Consider the following 18,156-nt stretch of genomic DNA (forward strand, 5'->3'; position numbering starts at 1 on the left):
GTTTCGATTAGCAAATTGCTTTCTCTCAAATCCAATCTATTGTGCGCCAGCGTGTTTGTATGTATTAATGTATACATTCTTCCGGCTTTCTTTTATTTTCTTGCTGAAACTTGCTTCAAACTGTGATTTACACAACTCGATCTTTCTAACTTTTAAGGATACATGTTATGTATGTGTTTATAAAGCGATTGAAATTGAATAAAGTGATGTTGAAACATTGTTTACTGTTTTAATTTATTTGTTCTTTAATTTGCATATACTAAAGTTAATTGGATTGGATTATGGAGAGAAAACGTCAACGCGGAGATAGAATCGATGAACTCCCGGCGGATATAGTTGACAAGATTTTGGGGTTCTTGCCGATTGAACAAGCTGTTAGAATGGCTGTTTTGTCGACTTTTTGGAGAGATAGGTGGTTCGGCCTTACAGAACTCAACTTTAACTCTAGGTTTCTTTTCCACATTATCAGAAAATATTCCCCTGGTTTGAGGACCCAAACCACAAAAGAGCAAAAGAAAAGAAGTGATATTTGGTTGTCTGCGGCTTTGTATGTAATCAGCAAAGTCCTCAATCAGCACAATGGTCTTATCCGCAAATTTGTCATTGATTTTCGGGAATCCTGTTACTGTAGGAAAACACTTAGGTCGAAGTCGTTTTACTTGGACCAGTGGTTCCTTTTTGTCACACGAAAGGGTGTTGAAGAAATCGATCTTACTCTTATGGATGAAGATAAATACAGGCTGCCAAATTGCATATTTTCTTGCCCAACACTAAGGAGATTGCATCTTAATGGAGTCTCTGTTGAATCAATAAATGCCTACTGCACATTACCAAATGTCATTTCACTTTGTTTTGAGAATTTTGACTTTGATGGTGTTGATCTTCCGGTTCCAGTTGATTTTCCTATGCTCAAGAATCTCTCATTTATAAGTTGTGATAACCTGTCCAATTTTAATATTACTGCTCAAAAACTCAAAAGTTTAACAATCGACGATTGCAGTGTTTTCAAACTCTCTATTAACTCGGATTTGAGATCTATTCGTACTCTTAATTTGGATAATTATGCTCTCAAAGTATTTTAGCCAGACTTTTTGTTTGAATAATTATTTATTTAAAGTATTTGTTAGCACTTAGGAACTGATCTAACTTCATTCTATTTGGTTTTAAAGGAATTTGTTAAACGATGTACTAGAAGGGGACTACAACCACAACCACTTCCACTAAATGTGGAATGCTTGAGAGTATCAGAACACTCTTTTTATGGGGATGGCATTTCTTCTGCATTCATTCATTTGCTTAAAATATGCCCAAAATTATGCCAACTTGATATAGATTTATCGGTAATTTCCCTGTATTAATCCTTCTATTGGTTTTAGTTGTTTTTTTTTTTTTTGTTTGCATTCCTTAATACAATTTTGTTGTGTATATGTTTTTAACTTTTTTTTTTTTCTTCTATGAAGTTAACTGATGTTTTGCGAAAACTTTCTGAGCAATTTCATACTGTAGCTCAAGGACTTGAAATGCTTCACAATTTGAATCTGATGGAATTTGTTGCATACGAGAATGATATTGTTTTCATCAAGGGGCTACTTGCTTTTCTTCCTGCACTTGAGGAGGTTGTCATTACACGTTCAGAAATGTGCGAGCACAATGAGGACTTTGAAAATTACAAGAAGGATCTTTTGCATTTTCCTTGTGCCTCCACAAAAGCAAAAATATTTATTATCCACTAAGAATTTTATTGTACTTCTATTGAATTGATTTTTTGCGTTGATTTCATACCCTCTGTATATTTGTTAGTTTGAGTATCCATGCAAGCAATCATTATTACATAGACTATGGTCAACACAGTTGTATGGATCATAAATAAAAAGTACATTTTAAATATACTAAAAGTACATTTAGGGCTATTAACGAACCGAACATAAACGAATGAAGGTTGTTCGTGTTTGTTTGTTAAGGATTTTGGAGTGTTCATGTTCGTTTGTTAAGGTTTTTGAAAATTCTGTTCGTGTTCGTTTGTTAAGTGTTCATTAGTGTTTGTTAACGTTAGCGAATTGAACATGTTCAAAAACATATTTGTGTACGTTCATGAATAGGTTCGTGAACACTTAATTACCGAACACCTGCATATGTTCATGAACACAATTCGTTCATGAACAAGACATAATTTACGTTCACGAACAATAACCAAACAAACAACACAACTATATATGTTTGTGAACATGTTCGATCGCGAACATTATTAAACGAACACTTAACGAGCTTGTTCGCAAACATTACTAAACAAACACAAACGACCTTGTTTACGATCTCTTAGCAAACGAGCTTACCATTGTTCAAACCTTGTTCGCTTATTAACCGAGCTCTAAACGAACGCTTACCGAACACGAACACGGGTAATTTGCCGAAAGCTCTGTTCGCTAACACCCCTAAGTACATTATTTGTGTATGTAAAATATATTATTTGAGTATTGAAAGTACATTATTTTTATATAGTAACAAATAATGTACATTCAGTATAAAAATAATGTACTTTTAGTATATTAAAAATATATATTATATTTATGATCCACACAGCTATGTAAACCATACCCCACAAAATAATTTGCCCCGTACCAAGTTATACTAATATATTTTCACAATTCACATAGCCTGATAATATTAATTCAATTAAATTTTGATTATTGTCATGATATTTAATTGCAATACTTGAAACCACAAGCTAAGTTGTCACATTTGGAGTAGGTAGGAAACGATTTTAATCAATGAATATATAATATTCAAAAAATTATTATTATTGTTGCAATTAGTCCGTTAGTTCAAATATATGGATAAAAAGAAATGTAGATAGGTTCGAAAATGGGTGGCTCAAAGAAACTAAGTGTGATGAAATTATAGCAAGGACATGGTCAGAAACAGCCAGCCGGAACCTCCCACACAAACTGGAATTATCTCCTTCTTAGTTGAGCCCATTATAAGAAGTATCGATCTCCTGATCTAGTAGTGGCGGTGAATTTTTCTCGTTGACGAACAAGCTAGCATTTAATGGCTAATTGTGAGCGGATGGAAACCGGGTCGGATTTAATAAGTGAACTGCCGGTAGATTTAAAGGAAAGAATTTTGGAGTGTTTGCCCACTCGAGACGTTGCCAGAATTGCTTTGCTCTCAACTCACTGGAACGATGTTTGGTTGCGCCATGGTCGGCTAGCGTTCGATGGGGAATTCGACAAATGGGTTCGAAAATGCAAACTTTATGACTCCCCAACTGTTATCACCATAATTAATAATATTCTCTTGCTCCGTGTTGGACTCGTCAAGAAATTTACTCTCTCCCGTTTTGGTGTTCATCCGCAGCAGTCTGACATAGATAGGTGGTGTCTTTTACTATCAAGAAATGGTGTCCAGGAACTTAACTTATCTTTTTTTTTTTTGTTCTCGACAGCACAGATATAAATTGCCATTTTGTATAGTGTCGTGCCACACAATTAAACACCTCAAACTTCAAGGTTTCCTTATTGATTTGCCAGTAAATGGTGGTTGTATATTTCCTGGCGTCACTTCATTAGTTTTGGAGTCTGTTTCCTTTAAGCATAATAATGTTAAAGGAAATGTGGTCTACAGTATTCCTAAACTAGAGACACTGGCTTTTCAAATTTGTGATGGGATTGAGAAGATTGATATAAGTGCTCCAAAACTTAGAAGCTTCTCTCAGTTATATTTTATTTTTTGTTCGTTTGATCCTATACCCAGATGGTTTACTGCTCATTTGGAGGTAATTAAGTGTCTTTGCTTGTCAGCTGCTTTCCCAGAGGTGAGAATCTCTACTTTAGAATTACTTTACTTCATGCGAATGGTAACTAGTCTAGCCACAATATATTTTGAACTGGTTGTCCATTTAGCCTTCTTTGGTTTAAGTCCGCCTTAGGCTAGTGGGCTAAGATATAAGTCTTCTTTGTTTGGATTGGTTGCTTATGGTTCCTTGGGTAATTTAGGTTAGTTTATCACAACCTGTAGGCCTTCCCGCGATAGACAACTTAGGTAGGTTTTTTCATCGATGCATAACCTATAGGTCGGTTTACCCTCCTCTTGTGATCCTTTGTCAACAACTTAGGCTGGCCCGCTATGAACAACCTAGGAGGGTTTACCCTTCCACTACACCAAATAGGGCATTTAGGGCGGTTTTTTTTTTATGTTTAGCCACGGTTACAAACTGCCACTATTGTGGTCCTTTATTACAACCTAGGCTGGTTTACCCTCCTTTTTAGTTGTTTGTCACTAGGGTCAAATGAAATATAATAAGTTGGTCGGACAGTTAGATTCGTAGCCTTAGATTACTTAGCTTCATGAAAATTGAATACATACACGCCAGTAATTGCTATTGATTTAGTATAATGTTTTTCATTATATAGTGTTCTTTCAAGTTTAAAATTTGCTCTTTATTATTGTTTCTTTTTCAAGAATACAAAAATTGCAGAAGCAGCACCAACGTTAAGAAATCTGCAAGTAATGAAGCTGTATGATTTCAGATTTGGTTGGGAGAGGCACTTAAAACTTGCTATACAATTGCTTGAAAAATCCCCAAATCTATGCACACTGGAGATTGCTGCAAAGGAATATGTGAGACATTATCCTATATATATATATATTTGGCAGTCTTAATTGATTTCTTTTTTCTTTTCAGATTTAATTTCAAATTGAATTCATTTCTTTCTGAGTTGCAGGAGAAATGGATCGATGACAAAGAAGGTACATCAAGAATTTTTGAGGGTCCGGACATTATAAATAAGAATTTGGAGATGCTTAATACCGTAAAGATTGAATGGTTTAAAGGATCCAGACGTGAAATACTTTTTTTGAAAGCACTGCTCTCAAAATCTGTTGCACTAGACAAAGTTATTGTTCAAGAATTGCCTAATAGGCACAATGCAATGGCTCTTATCAACTCAAGGAAGTTGTTGGACTTTCCTCGTGCATCTCTAAAAGCACAAATTGTCTTCATTGAGTACAACAACAACTATAGACTAATTGGTCACCCGCCAAAGGCCTTGTGGTCAAACGGCATGGAGTGATTCTCCCAAGTGGGAGGTCATGGGTTCAAGCCTTAGTGTGGGTAATGTTGACTTTGTTGAGCTTGAGTAGGTTGAGAAAGTATATGGACAGATACTACATGTAACAGGGTCAATAGTATTCAAACGAAAAAATAAAAAAAATAGACTAATTGGTCACCCAGAATTTTAGGAATGAAAATTTACATGCTTCAGTTTGGATACAACATAGAAATGCTTGTTTTTTTTTTTAATGGAGTACAATGCAACTTATGACTTTGTGTGATGCTCTATAGTTCTGATATATGGCTCAGTCTCTAAAATAAATTTGTTCGCTCAATAAATTTTGTTCTACTATATATATATCATTTAAATTATAGACTAAATGTGAAATGGTAACAATTTTTATATATGTTACTATAGATACACGAAAAATGTGCAACAACTAATGCTTATATTCTCACTGGTATCTTTCTTAGATTTTTTATTTGATTTCTTTATAGCTTGTTTTCTATTTTGCAGTTTTGCTGTTTGTCATAATTGTTCTTTGGCTCACAATTATCTTTAACTTGAGTTATTCTTACATTATTCAGTACTTTCCTTAGTTTCATATTTCTATGAAATTAATGTGCTTCAACATCATTATAATTTTGATTTCCAGTGCACTGAAATATTATTTTTCCGGTACTGGAATATATTTCCAGTGCACTGAAAAATAACGTTGTAATGCACTGAAAATATATTTTGCCAACCCAATGACGGATTGTGTCTAAAAATTAACTATACAGTATTTGACACTTTTTCTCCAAATATTAACTATACAAATGGATGATTTTTCATCTTGTCAATAAAACTCCCATGAGAAAGAAAGGAGCCTAGCAGCCTTTTTTCTGTTTATTCTTGATCGAACTCCCTCACTGTCATCGTATCTTGTGTAAGAATTGCTTTCAGGCTTCTTATCGCTTGCCCATCAGTGGCAGTTTTGTCTTCCGTCCCTACCGATAGTAACTGATCAACTTACTGTTGGAGTTCAAGAGCATATCTTTTTCCATTATTAGTAAATTTCTATCTCGAAGTGGACTAAGGCATCAATATGAACTCCAATTAGCTCTATCGCTTGGGAATAAATGCTTCCCTAGCTGCTTGCCGTTGAAACCTGATCATTCGAAATAACACAGACAGACCGAGGGTCTGGTGCCAATGATGTCATCGTCAAAGAACACTCGAATGGGCAAATAAAACATTCCAAGCTAAGTGAGCCAACAGAAGAGTCGGTTGGGCAAAATAGTCAACTGATGTTTGGTAATTAGTACTTTGGATTGCTATTTTGTTATATAGTGTTTAGACTTTGGATTTGAACTATGTGAATATGTATTGTTCGATAGTTGTTTGAAAATTATTAGGAAATGTTGAAAAGTGAGTCCTTAAACCGAGCCGAAATCGAACGTTTTCAAACCAAACCGAACTATAATGTTATAGTTAAGCACAAAGAGTCAACAATTGACTTCACTGAGGCTCAAACCCACTCTCATCATCTATGTGGGAGTGTAAACCAGGACACCGGGTGCTACTAAACCACAATATCTTTGGCTAGTTAGTTATACTTATTTCAACTTGGAGTAATTTTTTGGTATCAGTGAATTGCATTTATTTTCTTTTTAAAAATCTAATTTACCCTTAATATTTATGGGTTGTTATGGTGTTTACTTTTTTTTAAAAAAAATAATTTATACATAAAACTTAAAATAATTTAAGGATAACTCAATAAATAATATAATATTTTCCCTTAAAGTCATTTTACAAGTTATCCACTTATTGTAAACAACTTATTTACCAAACATTTTCATACAAACGGCTAATACTACCAATTGGTCAAAACAACAAAAATAAATAGCTATCAGCTAACAACTAATTGTCAAACACCACCCCAAAGAGTTTACAAAATAATTTATCCATAGAAATGAATATTACATATAAAGATTTCAACTTCAATTTACCCTTAAAAGGTTATTGTGGTGTTATTTTAAAATTTATACATAAAACTTAAAATAATTTAAGGATAACTACTCAATAAATAATATAATATTTTATCCCTTAAAGTCATTTTATAGGTTATCCACTTATTGTAAACAACTCATTTACCAAACACTTTCATATACAAACCACTAATACTACCAATTGGTCAAAACAACAAAAATAAATAGCTATCAGCTAATAACAACTAATTGTAAAAACACCCCTAAAAGTTTACCAAATAATTTATCTATAGAAATAAATATTACATATAAAGATTTCAAGTTTTTATAATTTAAATAATATTCGAAGATATGAAGGGATATGAAGTAATGATTCGATTAAATGAAATATTATATATAAAAATAAGCCTAACCTATTGGGCAGGCCTACCCTACTGCATAATACGGCAGGGTGTGGATTAGGAATTTCGAGACCCACCAAAAAGCTACATGGGCTAGCCCTGCAAAGAGGCGGGGCGCGGCCCTAATCCTGAACGCAATAAATAGTAACTAATACAAACCCTAAATACCGTTTCCATAGCCTCGCCTCTCCCCCTCTTACCGTCTACCCATTTCTTCCTTGCCATTTCCTTTTATCTCCCTCACAAACAACCAACAACAACATCGAAACAACTTTTCCAACTAGCACCGTTCTTTGACGTAGATTCAACCTTGGTGAGCAATCACACCTTATGGCTAAAGGAAGATATTCTCCTGCTTTGTTGATGTTTGTTATTAACTTTTATATATTTGTTTTCAATTTCTTGTGGTTGATTCCATTATTGGCATAGAAAGTGTATTATGTATTTATGTTGTTGTTTATATTTTTTTATTTGTTTCACATTATATTTGTGTTGGTGTGACTTGCTTTGCTCTAATTTTTAAATTTTTATTTTTCAATTTATTTTCTTTTTAAAAAAATTATCAGTGGGCAAGGTGGGCTGAGGTTTTTCTTCGTCCTCCCCTAGCCTGCATTTATAACTCTAGTTAAATTCATCAAACACCCTCGTTGTTCATCATAATTTAATAGATTTAATTTAATAAGTTTGTTGCTAGTAGATATGAAATAAAAATTTTGGAACAGTTGCAAACCCAGATGCCTTCACACATTTTCACCTCGGCCTAGGGGGCCTAGTGCCTAGGCGACCGCCTAGGTCAATTTTTACAACACTTACTACTGCTAATTAATTATTTTCTTCTCAAAATGTATACAATGCCTAAATGGTGAAGGTTCTCATTTTCCTCCGTTGGCATTCATAACGAACCCAATCCATTAACAATTAGTTTACCAAATATCTTTCTACAACTAGCTAACCCAATCCGCTAACAACTATCAACTAAGTCAACCCACAACTATTTGTCAAACACTCCCAAAATATGTAATGGACGCGAACAAGTATCAAACCACCCGAGGCTAGGCCTTAGGTGCCTTTTAGCCTCTTAAGAAATATTATTGAATGCTTGGACAAGATACAATATGAATTTGGGTTATTTAGAGGTCAATTGGATGTGTTTTGAAGTCATATTGACACAAAGATGTGTTCTAGGAGTCATGATAGGTTAAGAAAGTGAAACACAAAATGTGTTGGAAGTATCATAGCATGACCGGGGACCCAAGTTTACCAGGTTGTTATTTTTTAAAACTTGGAGGACCATTGAAGGTCATTTAAAAGTCGAGGGACCACAGCTAGTAAATCGCTAATACTCGGATGATCATTGGAGGTATTAACTCTAATTTTATTTATACAAAAAAGAAAAGGAGAACAAAAGTTTTTAAAAAATTTAAGAGAAAAGTTTGAGGTTATATAATATATTTGAATATGATTTGAGTTCATATTGCTAATCTCTTTCTTCTTCCCAATTTCCTTTTCTTGCAGGTTGAAGAATGGAATGGTTTAAACTTTTGATCTGATTTTGAACAACCCCAAACAAATTAAACATACTTCCTCATCATTACTCCCAATTTAATTTAATGGCTACTAGTCGTCGATTGGAAACTACACAATACGAAAGAAGGGATTTGATAAGTGAACTGCCAATAGAGCTAAAACACAGAATTTTGGAGTGTTTGCCCACCCGATATGTTTCTAGAATGACCATGCTCTCAACCATCTGGAAGAATGTTTGGTTGCAACATGGGCGGCTTGTGTTTGATCAGGACTTCTTTGAAAGCATCCGAAAATATGTAGTTGCAAACTCCACAAGTGCTGTGAACATAATCAATAATATTCTCTTGCTCCGTCGTGGGCCAATCAAGAAATTTACTTTAAACATTTTCTTAGAGCCTAAGCTGCAACAGTCTGATATAGAGCGGTGGTGTCATTTTCTATCAAGAAATGTTATTGAAGAACTCACCTTGCATTTGTTTGTTGTTCGAAGTACGCTTAAGCTGCCAGTTTGTATATTTTCGTGCCCCACAATTAAGCGGCTGAGACTCGATTGTCTAGTTGTAGATTTCCCAGCAAATGCTCGATGTATATTCCCTAGAGTAACTTCATTTTAGTTTTCGATAGCGTTGAGCTTAAGTGGAGTGTTAATGGAGTTTCCTCTACTATTCCTAATCTTGAGAAGCTGGCTTTCCTTGGAGGTTGTGAGGGGATGGATAAATTTGAGATCATTGCTCCCAAACTTGAAAGCTTGTCTCACATTAGTGCTTATTCTGGGTTTGAACCGAGATGGTTTGCACTTCAATTGAAGAGAATTAAGAGTCTTTGCTTGTCTGGCAGTTTCTTGAGGGTAAGAATAGAATCTATCTTGTTTTTACTTGTATTGGTAAAAATTAAATGGATGGAAGGATTTAATGTTAAAGTTTTTGTCTAGATGGGCTAATTAATTTGAATTGTTTTCTCTGATCTATTGTTACTTTTTTTCTAGCGTGGAGGTGTGCAGCAGCTGTGCTTAATTCTTCGACTGCAATAAATCTGCAAATAATGGAGCTGCATCATTTGAGATTTAGTTGTGAGAAGCAGATCGCCACCGCTATGGCATTGCTTCAAAAATCTCCCAACCTATGTGAATTGGGTATTAGGGCAGGAACGGTACGTTGAGTTTATTAATTTTTAGCAATCATGATTCTTTATTATTTCTTTGTTTCTTTCGAGTTCTCTCATGGTGTCTTTCGTTTCTTGTTGAGTTGTAGCCATCATGGAGTGACTATGAAGAAGATGCTTTGAAGCATTTGGAGGATCTAGACCATTACTTTATTAATCAGGATATGAAGATGTTTAGTACAGTCAAGATTGAAGGGTTTAATGGATCTAGGTTTGAAGTTCTTTTTGTAAAGTCGGTCTTCACCAAATGCCCTGCATTGGAGAGAGTTGTTATTCACCCTGCATGGATCGGGAGTATAACATATGCTTTAATGGGGATGAATAATATCCTAAGGGAATTGACGTGCTTCCATCGTGCATCTCCTAATGCACAACTTGTCATCCTCGAGCACAAGTCTACCAATAACCTTGTTGGTTATAATGCCGTAGATGACATCTAATTTGCTGCATAATGACATGCGAATCGAGTTACTCATCATGTTTTAATTAGGGATTGGTCGGTATGTTCATGCGGAGTGGCGCGCTCCAAAACCGTTTGTCTTGTATTCTCTGTGTTTTGAACTTAGACCTTCCTAGTTAATAAAGTGTTTGTGTAATTTCAAAAAAGAAGAGGTTATGGGCTTCCTTTCTTAACCTATTGACATTAATTATGAGAATTCTTAGCTTATCTCCTAAAGATTTCAAGTACTTATAAATTAAATAATGAGTTTTTTGCACTTTTCTATCAATTTCTCGCTGGAAAAAAAATTCCTTTTCAAGCAGAGTTAAAATGGACATTTACATTGTGCATGGAGAACGCCGAATAGACATTTACATTGTGTAAATCTCCAATCATCCAAATCCCTCATTTTCTGTCTACAACAACGAACTTGCGAACCTGTGAACTTGTGAGCGAACCTACGAACCGTGTGAGCGAGCAACGAGCAAAATAATGTTTAATTTAAAAACATAATTTAAACAGGTTCTTTGCTTATGTAGTTTGGGAATTTGCGGAGACTAATAATAAAAGTAATAATGTTTAATTTGAATACATAATTTAAAAATATAATTAAAAAGTATATTTAACTTAATATCCATGTAGGCGCCATGTGGCATGGTAACCTGTTGAAATAAGAAATATAATATAAGAAATAAGTTTGATTTTATTTAGATTTTAATTAAATTTTACCATAATTATATTTAGTAATTTAACATATATTAGAATACTTACTTTAATAATATTAATCATACCATAATTATTACTGAGATATATATATATATATATATATATATATATATATATATATATATATATTATAATATAATATACACATATATACTTTTATTTAAAAACAATTAATATAATTAAGATTTTAACATTAAGTATTAAGTATTAATATTATGTGTGTATTAGCCTAATATGATAGCACAAGTGGCAAGTGAGCTCTCTTTGTATGGAAGAATTTTTGGAGAACCGAGTTCGGTACCATATCTTTTTTATATTCTTCAATAGTAACTAAAATTGATTTCATTTAGATTTTAATTAGTAAGGTTGTGTTACTTATTTTCTAAAATATAAATATCAAACTTATAAAAATGATTACATTATTATTATTATTATTATTATGATACAACAATATTATTATATAAAATCTAAATAAAAAAACTTATTATAGTGAACTAATGCTATTACCCATAATTTATATCTGTATTTCTATCCTTATTGAGTTGTACGTTGCGCTACAAATATTGTGTTATTATTTTTATCAGACAAAATTTTTTTACAGTTTAACTTCAATTAATACATATTAAATGTTACTGTAATTATATTGAATCAATTACCATATCTAAAATTCTTACTTTAACAATTATTAATCATATCATAATTATTATCCAAATTATCAAATATCAACTATACTTTTAATATAATTTGAATTCTACACCTATGAAATATTTTTAAAAAATCTATATACTATTATTTAAAAAAATTGTTTCAATATTAATATAATTTTGATTTTAATATTAAATATTAATATTGGACATCTATTTTTGGACAAAAAAACTATTACTCTGTATTACTATATATATTTATACAATAATATGGAATGCCTATCCCATCCTTGTATGATTGTTTTAGGGATTTATAGGATGCCGTGAATTGGGAGATTTATAGGGTTTAGCAACCGGCAAACTTCTCCCAACTCAAACACTTCTCCGTTTCGACGTTCCGATTACTGCTTTCTCTCAAATCGAATCTACAGTGCGCCACCGTGTATGTATGTATGTATTAATGTATACATTCTTCTGGCTTTCTTGTATTATGTATGTAGGGCTTGCAATTTATAGTTACTAATTTACTATTGTCGATTTAACCCACTTTAAGGTTTTGATTCAATTTTAATTTATTATTTATTCTTTAATTTGCATATGTCAAAGTTATCTGGATTATGGCGAGAAAACAACAACAGCGGAGAGATAGAATCAGTGAACTCCCCGTAGATATAGTTGACAAGATTTTAGGGTTTTTACCTATTCATGAAGCTGCTAAAATGGCTGTTTTGTCTACCTTTTGGAGAGATACGTGGTTCAGTCTTACAAAATTCATCTTTGACTCTAGGTTTTTGTCCCACATTATGAGAAAATATAGGACCCGGGAAGACAGTGATATTTGGGTGTCTGCAGCTTTGTATGTAATCAACAAAGTCCTCAACCAGCACAATGGACTTATTCGCACATTTGTCGTTAATTTTCAGGGTAACACTAGGAAATCACTTAAGTCTCGGTCGTTTGATATTGATCAGTGGTTTCTTTTCGTCACACGAAAAGGCGTTGAAGATATCTTCCTTAGTTTTATGGTTGGAGATGATTACAGGTTTCCGAATTACATATTTTCGTGCCCAACACTAAGGGTATTGTATCTTGATACAGTCTCTATTAAATTATGTGCCTACTGCACATTACCAAATGTCACTTCACTTGTTTTTAAAAATATTGATTTTCATGGTGTTGATCTTCCGGATCCAGTTGATTTTCCTCTGCTTTAGAATCTCTCATTCATCAGATGTTATAACCTGCCCAATTTGAAGATTACTGCTCGAATACTCGATATTTTAGTACTCAACGACAGCCATTTTTACCATGTCCCTATTTACTCGAACTTGAGATCTCTTCGTGTTCTTGAGCTGGATTGTTATTCTCTTGTGGTATCTTAGTCTGAACTCTTTTTTGTTTGGATTATTGTTTTTTTAAAGTATTTGTTTGGAACTGATCTTAACTTGATTTCTATTTGGTTTCAAAGGATTTTGATAAAGGATGTACTAGAAGGGAACTACAACCACAACCATTTGTACTAAATGTGGAATACTTGATATTATCAGAATACATTTTTGTGTCCAGTGACATTTCTTCTGAGTTCATTCATTTGCTCCGAACATGCCCAAAGTTATCCACACTTGATATAAATTTATCGGTAATTTTCCTATATTACTTTTTCTGTTGATTCTAGTTGTTTAATTTCCATTATTATTATTTTGCATTCCTTAATGCAATTTTGTTGTGTGAGTGTTTAAACCTTTTTTTTTTCTTTTATGAAGTTTACCCATGGTTTTCCAAAACTTCGCGATGAATTTCATACCGTGGCTCAAAGGCTTAAAGTGCTTCAGAAGTTGAACCTGACAGAATTTGTACCGTGCAAGCCTTATGTTGCTTTCATCAATAGACTACTTGCTTGCTTTCCCGCACTTGAGGAGGTTGTCATTAGTATTACTCGTTCAAAAAGGCTCTTCAACGTTGAGGGTAACAAAGAGGTTTTGGATTATTACAAGGATGAGGTTTTGCAGTTTTCTTGTTGTGCCTCCACAAAAGTGAAAAGATCTTTTATCGACTAAGAATCTTATTGGACTTCTGGTGAATTGAGTTTGCGTATTGAGCTTCTATATATGTTAAGTGATGTATAATTGTTAGTTTGAGTATCCTTGCACAGTTTAATTATGATGTTATTCTCACATAGCACAATAAGATTTACTTCTGATTAAATTTTGGTTATGGTCATGATATTTAATTGCAATGCTTGAAATGACAAGTTGAGTTGTAACATTTGGTATACGCAGGAAACGATTTTCACTAATGATTTGCGGTATTGATACATGTTGAGTTTGTCTCATATAGGGATAAAGAAATTGTCCTAGTTGTATCATTAGGTGTTATATCAATCTCCTTTTCTGTCATTATTATTGTTTCTGGTTCGTGTTAATCTCAACAAATCGAAATCACCCCGTAAGGTATACACCACTTGTTGTGCGTCCATTTCCACCTCAGTTACATATGACCATAACTCCTTAAGCCAACTAAGAGCCTCCTTAACCCCACTATATCCACTACACGACTGCAATTCCAGATGGATGAAACGGCCATTCCGCGCAACTGCAGTTCTCTTCAACACAACTGCAGTATCAGTTCAATACTAGTCAACTAGTATCCGTTTAACACAACTGCAATATCAATCATGGTGCATGGTTCATAATGCATTGTGGACCATGGTCCACGGTATAACTACTGCAATTTAACAGTGTATAACTACTGCAATTTAACAGCTACAAATGACCACTATGCATCACGTAAGAGTGTAAGACCCATCCAAAACCCATGCAATTATGGTTGTGATAAATTGAAACATCTAGCTACATTGAGTTTTAAAACACCCACCAATTCAAAGGCTTTGTCCATGCATGCAAATCATGCTAAAAAAAATATTTTACCAATTTTAAAAACGCCTCATTGCCTTCATTTGGAACCCCAACACCAGCCTTTACCCAACACTACTTAGCAACCTCACAATCTGTAAATAAATGTAAATTAAAGCAATCTCTCTCTCTCTCTCTCTGTGACACAACATGCATGCCGCCTCTCGTACTAGAACCCTCTTCCCCTTTAAATTATCCCATGTAGGTAGACAAGAGCGTTGTAACATGCTTGCCAAAAGAAGATTTTGATCTCTGATCTGGAATTTTTTAAAACAACAAAAAAAAAAAAAATCACATTTTTGGTAACTCAATTAGTTTATATGTTGAAATGTGATTTCTTAATTATAAGGTAAATGCATTTGGTCTTTTAATTATTTTATCAAGTTGTAGATATGGTCTTCCACTTGCATTTGTAATTTAGTTTCAGTTTAGTGTTAATAATATTCCCTTATTTACGAAATAGGGATGGCTATGGTTTGATTTGAACTGAAATAGTAGCAATAATGGTTCTTGTTACGATTCAGAATCGGGAAAAAAAATTGTTAAATTTTGATTATTTTAAAATATAAAATAGAATTTACAAAAATAAATAATATAAATAAATTTTAAATAGGCGGTTCAAACCGAAAGTAGAATTAGAATAAATGCGAACTAGAACCGATCAATAGATTTGTAAATACTGTTTGAAAATGATAAATCAGTTTGGTTCTGGTTCGTATTTATTCTGATTCCAATTTCGATTTGTATCGACGGTTCAAAATTTATTTATTTCTTTATTTTTGTAAAATATATTTTCTATTTTAAAATAGTCTAAATTCAATAATTATTTTATTTTTTTCAGTTCTGAAGCATAACAAGAACCGTCCCTACTAGTTCAGTTCGGTTGCAATAGTGTCCGTTTCGGTTCAAATTGAATCGTGGTCATCCCTACATATAAGTAATAATTTGTTAGAGAAGAAAAATAAATGAAATAATTATTTTAAGCGTAAAAATGTCCATTTAACATCAAAAGGGGGGAAATCGCCATTTTTAAAATGATTGAAGGAACAAATGTGGATACATGAATAACTCAGCTGAAAAAATGTATTAATCCTATAATTCAGAGAGAAAAAGAAGTGTCATTTTCATTATTTAAAAACTTTGGATCAATTTAGTTCGAGTGCTAAATTAGAATTATTTGAGTATTTTTTTAAGAATTTTTTTTTTTTGAGTTTGATAGTTTAATTATAGTTTATTAAAAAAATTATTTGGTTATTTGACATTTATTCCTAATTTATATTAGTTTTTGTACGTGCAATGTATGAGTGAGTGTGCCACATTGATGTTTAATGTTAAAATTATTATTATATTAAAATAATTTTAGAATAATACACACACAAAAAAAAAACAAGCTAAAAATCTATATTTTATTAAAATGAGTAATTATTGACTTAATTTGTAGGTTTATGTTAAGAAGGTGCAACCACATGAAGTTATGTGGCTGGTCAATTAATCTACTCCCTCCGTCCCATTTTGGTTGTCTGGTTCGTTTAACGAGGCTTGACTGAAGTTATTTTTAATTCAATTTTTCATAATATTAAGTTTAGTATTAATATATAAAATTTATATATTTAGAAACTACATCAAAAGTACTATTAAACACAAAAAATTAAATTTAAAAATAATAAAAAATTACTAAAGAAAATAAGCAATGAAGAAAGAGTTGGTTTGACCAATGAATAGTAAATAGGACAGGTAAAATGGGACGGAGGGAGTAATAAGTAACTCAACCTCGGTGAAGTTGTTAGTAATTTATAAGTTATGTGGCGAGTCAATTAGCCTAATAAGGAACTCTATTACCCGGCCTCATGATCCAATTTATACTCAAAATTGAAGTTGGAAATGCGAGGGATCAAACCCCGTGCCTCTCGCATGCAAAGCAAGCGCTCTACCATTTGAGCAACATCCCCTAATGATGCTTTTATAGTCAAAATTCAATCTATATCGAATAGAGTAAGAACTATTTTTACAAAAAAAAAATATTAAAATCCCCTTTATTAGAGCCAGGTTTCGATCTTGGGACCTGTGGGTTATGGGCCCACCACGCTTCCGCTGCGACACTCTGATTTTGCTTTTTTTTTTTTAACTATTATAAATGTATTTAACTCTCTCAAAACAAATATTTCTCAGTTGCTTCACTTGTTTGACTATGAATGTAAAAACAATTACTACACTAATCCTTTAGTTATTACGGAATAAATATTTATTACCTGAGATAATGTTGATAACTTCATTGAAGAGCCCCATAAAAAACTAATAAATAATTTCACTTAGCAAGAAATTTTAACTTGAATTCTATATTTTCACTACTAATGTTAAGAAAATGCTTTGTTAAACTCTAATGCACATGATAATGTGTTTATCTTGAGTTTTGTTTGCACAACAATTTAAGATCAATTATTATTTTTATGTAATTATATCATAATAAAATTATTTTAAAATAACATCGAATAAGATTAAATGTTAAATTATGACAATAATATACATATTAATCTTTACAATAGTGTATGTACTTTAGGAGAAGCTTGACTTACATTAATATTTTCTCTTTTTTCTTTACTTATATTTGCATGGGATGAAATTAATGCACTTAAAGTTTAGTTATTTATGGAGCAATTATCTCAAAAGTATTGTTGCATTCTATATCAATATTTCATTATTTTAAACATTTGTGCAAGGCGTCATAAAATGGCAGTTTTACTATGTGTATTAGCGTAGTTGAAAACTCTCGATCACATGCACAAACTAGGTGTACGTGGAAACAATCTAGCTACAATACATGATTGTAACGTCTCAATCTACACATTTTTCACAACCCTCAAAAGGGTTTTAAAAGTTTACTAGATATGCTGTTGTAGCAAAAATGAGTGATGGTGAGTGTACGGGTGTGAAATGTCGTCCTCAGGTGATTGGGAGTTATGTCACGTAATATGCAATCACAAATTAAAACTGAGCACTAGTATAAGGAGATCAACAAGAAGTTAAGCAAACGACAACAAGGTAGAACAAACGCATATGGACAATAGATAAAAACAAAATAAAGAAATAGGGCTCAAGCTAAGGAGCATTATTATCTAGATGCTTCAACAATCTACGGGGTTCGGGAGAACAAGTAACTGGAGTCAATTGGGAATGCACATATGTATCGTAGTCTAGAGTCACTTCCGTGAGCAGATAAACAAGGATTAGAACAATGAATTACCACACTCTCATGGTGTATCAATTCCAAGTCCATCAAGCACACAAAGCATCTTAAATCCCCCCCCCCCCCCCCCCCCCCCCC

General features: G+C 33.0%; 3 protein-coding genes across 3 annotated transcripts; all 3 read left to right on the plus strand.

Moving 5' to 3' along the window:
• Positions 1-281: 281 nt before the first annotated feature.
• LOC116024271 (F-box/FBD/LRR-repeat protein At1g13570-like) lies at positions 282-1,733 on the plus strand. Its single transcript, XM_031265161.1, has 3 exons — positions 282-1,073; positions 1,170-1,340; positions 1,461-1,733. Exons 1-3 carry the CDS (start codon positions 282-284, stop codon positions 1,731-1,733), a joined length of 1,236 nt encoding a protein of 411 aa, XP_031121021.1.
• A 7,422-nt stretch (positions 1,734-9,155) lies between these two features.
• LOC116024272 lies at positions 9,156-10,553 on the plus strand. The gene is made up of 4 exons (XM_031265162.1): positions 9,156-9,458; positions 9,551-9,788; positions 9,938-10,101; positions 10,203-10,553. Exons 1-4 carry the CDS (start codon positions 9,156-9,158, stop codon positions 10,551-10,553), a joined length of 1,056 nt encoding a protein of 351 aa, XP_031121022.1.
• A 1,986-nt stretch (positions 10,554-12,539) lies between these two features.
• On the plus strand, positions 12,540-13,979 carry LOC116024273 (putative FBD-associated F-box protein At3g60710). Its single transcript, XM_031265163.1, has 4 exons — positions 12,540-12,964; positions 13,154-13,295; positions 13,391-13,561; positions 13,686-13,979. The coding sequence occupies exons 1-4, from the start codon at positions 12,540-12,542 to the stop codon at positions 13,977-13,979; spliced, it is 1,032 nt and encodes a 343-aa protein (XP_031121023.1).
• Positions 13,980-18,156: the final 4,177 nt, after the last annotated feature.

The sequence above is a fragment of the Ipomoea triloba genome, chromosome 7, assembly GCF_003576645.1.
Source record: "Ipomoea triloba cultivar NCNSP0323 chromosome 7, ASM357664v1".
Taxonomy (NCBI): Eukaryota; Viridiplantae; Streptophyta; class Magnoliopsida; order Solanales; family Convolvulaceae; genus Ipomoea; species Ipomoea triloba.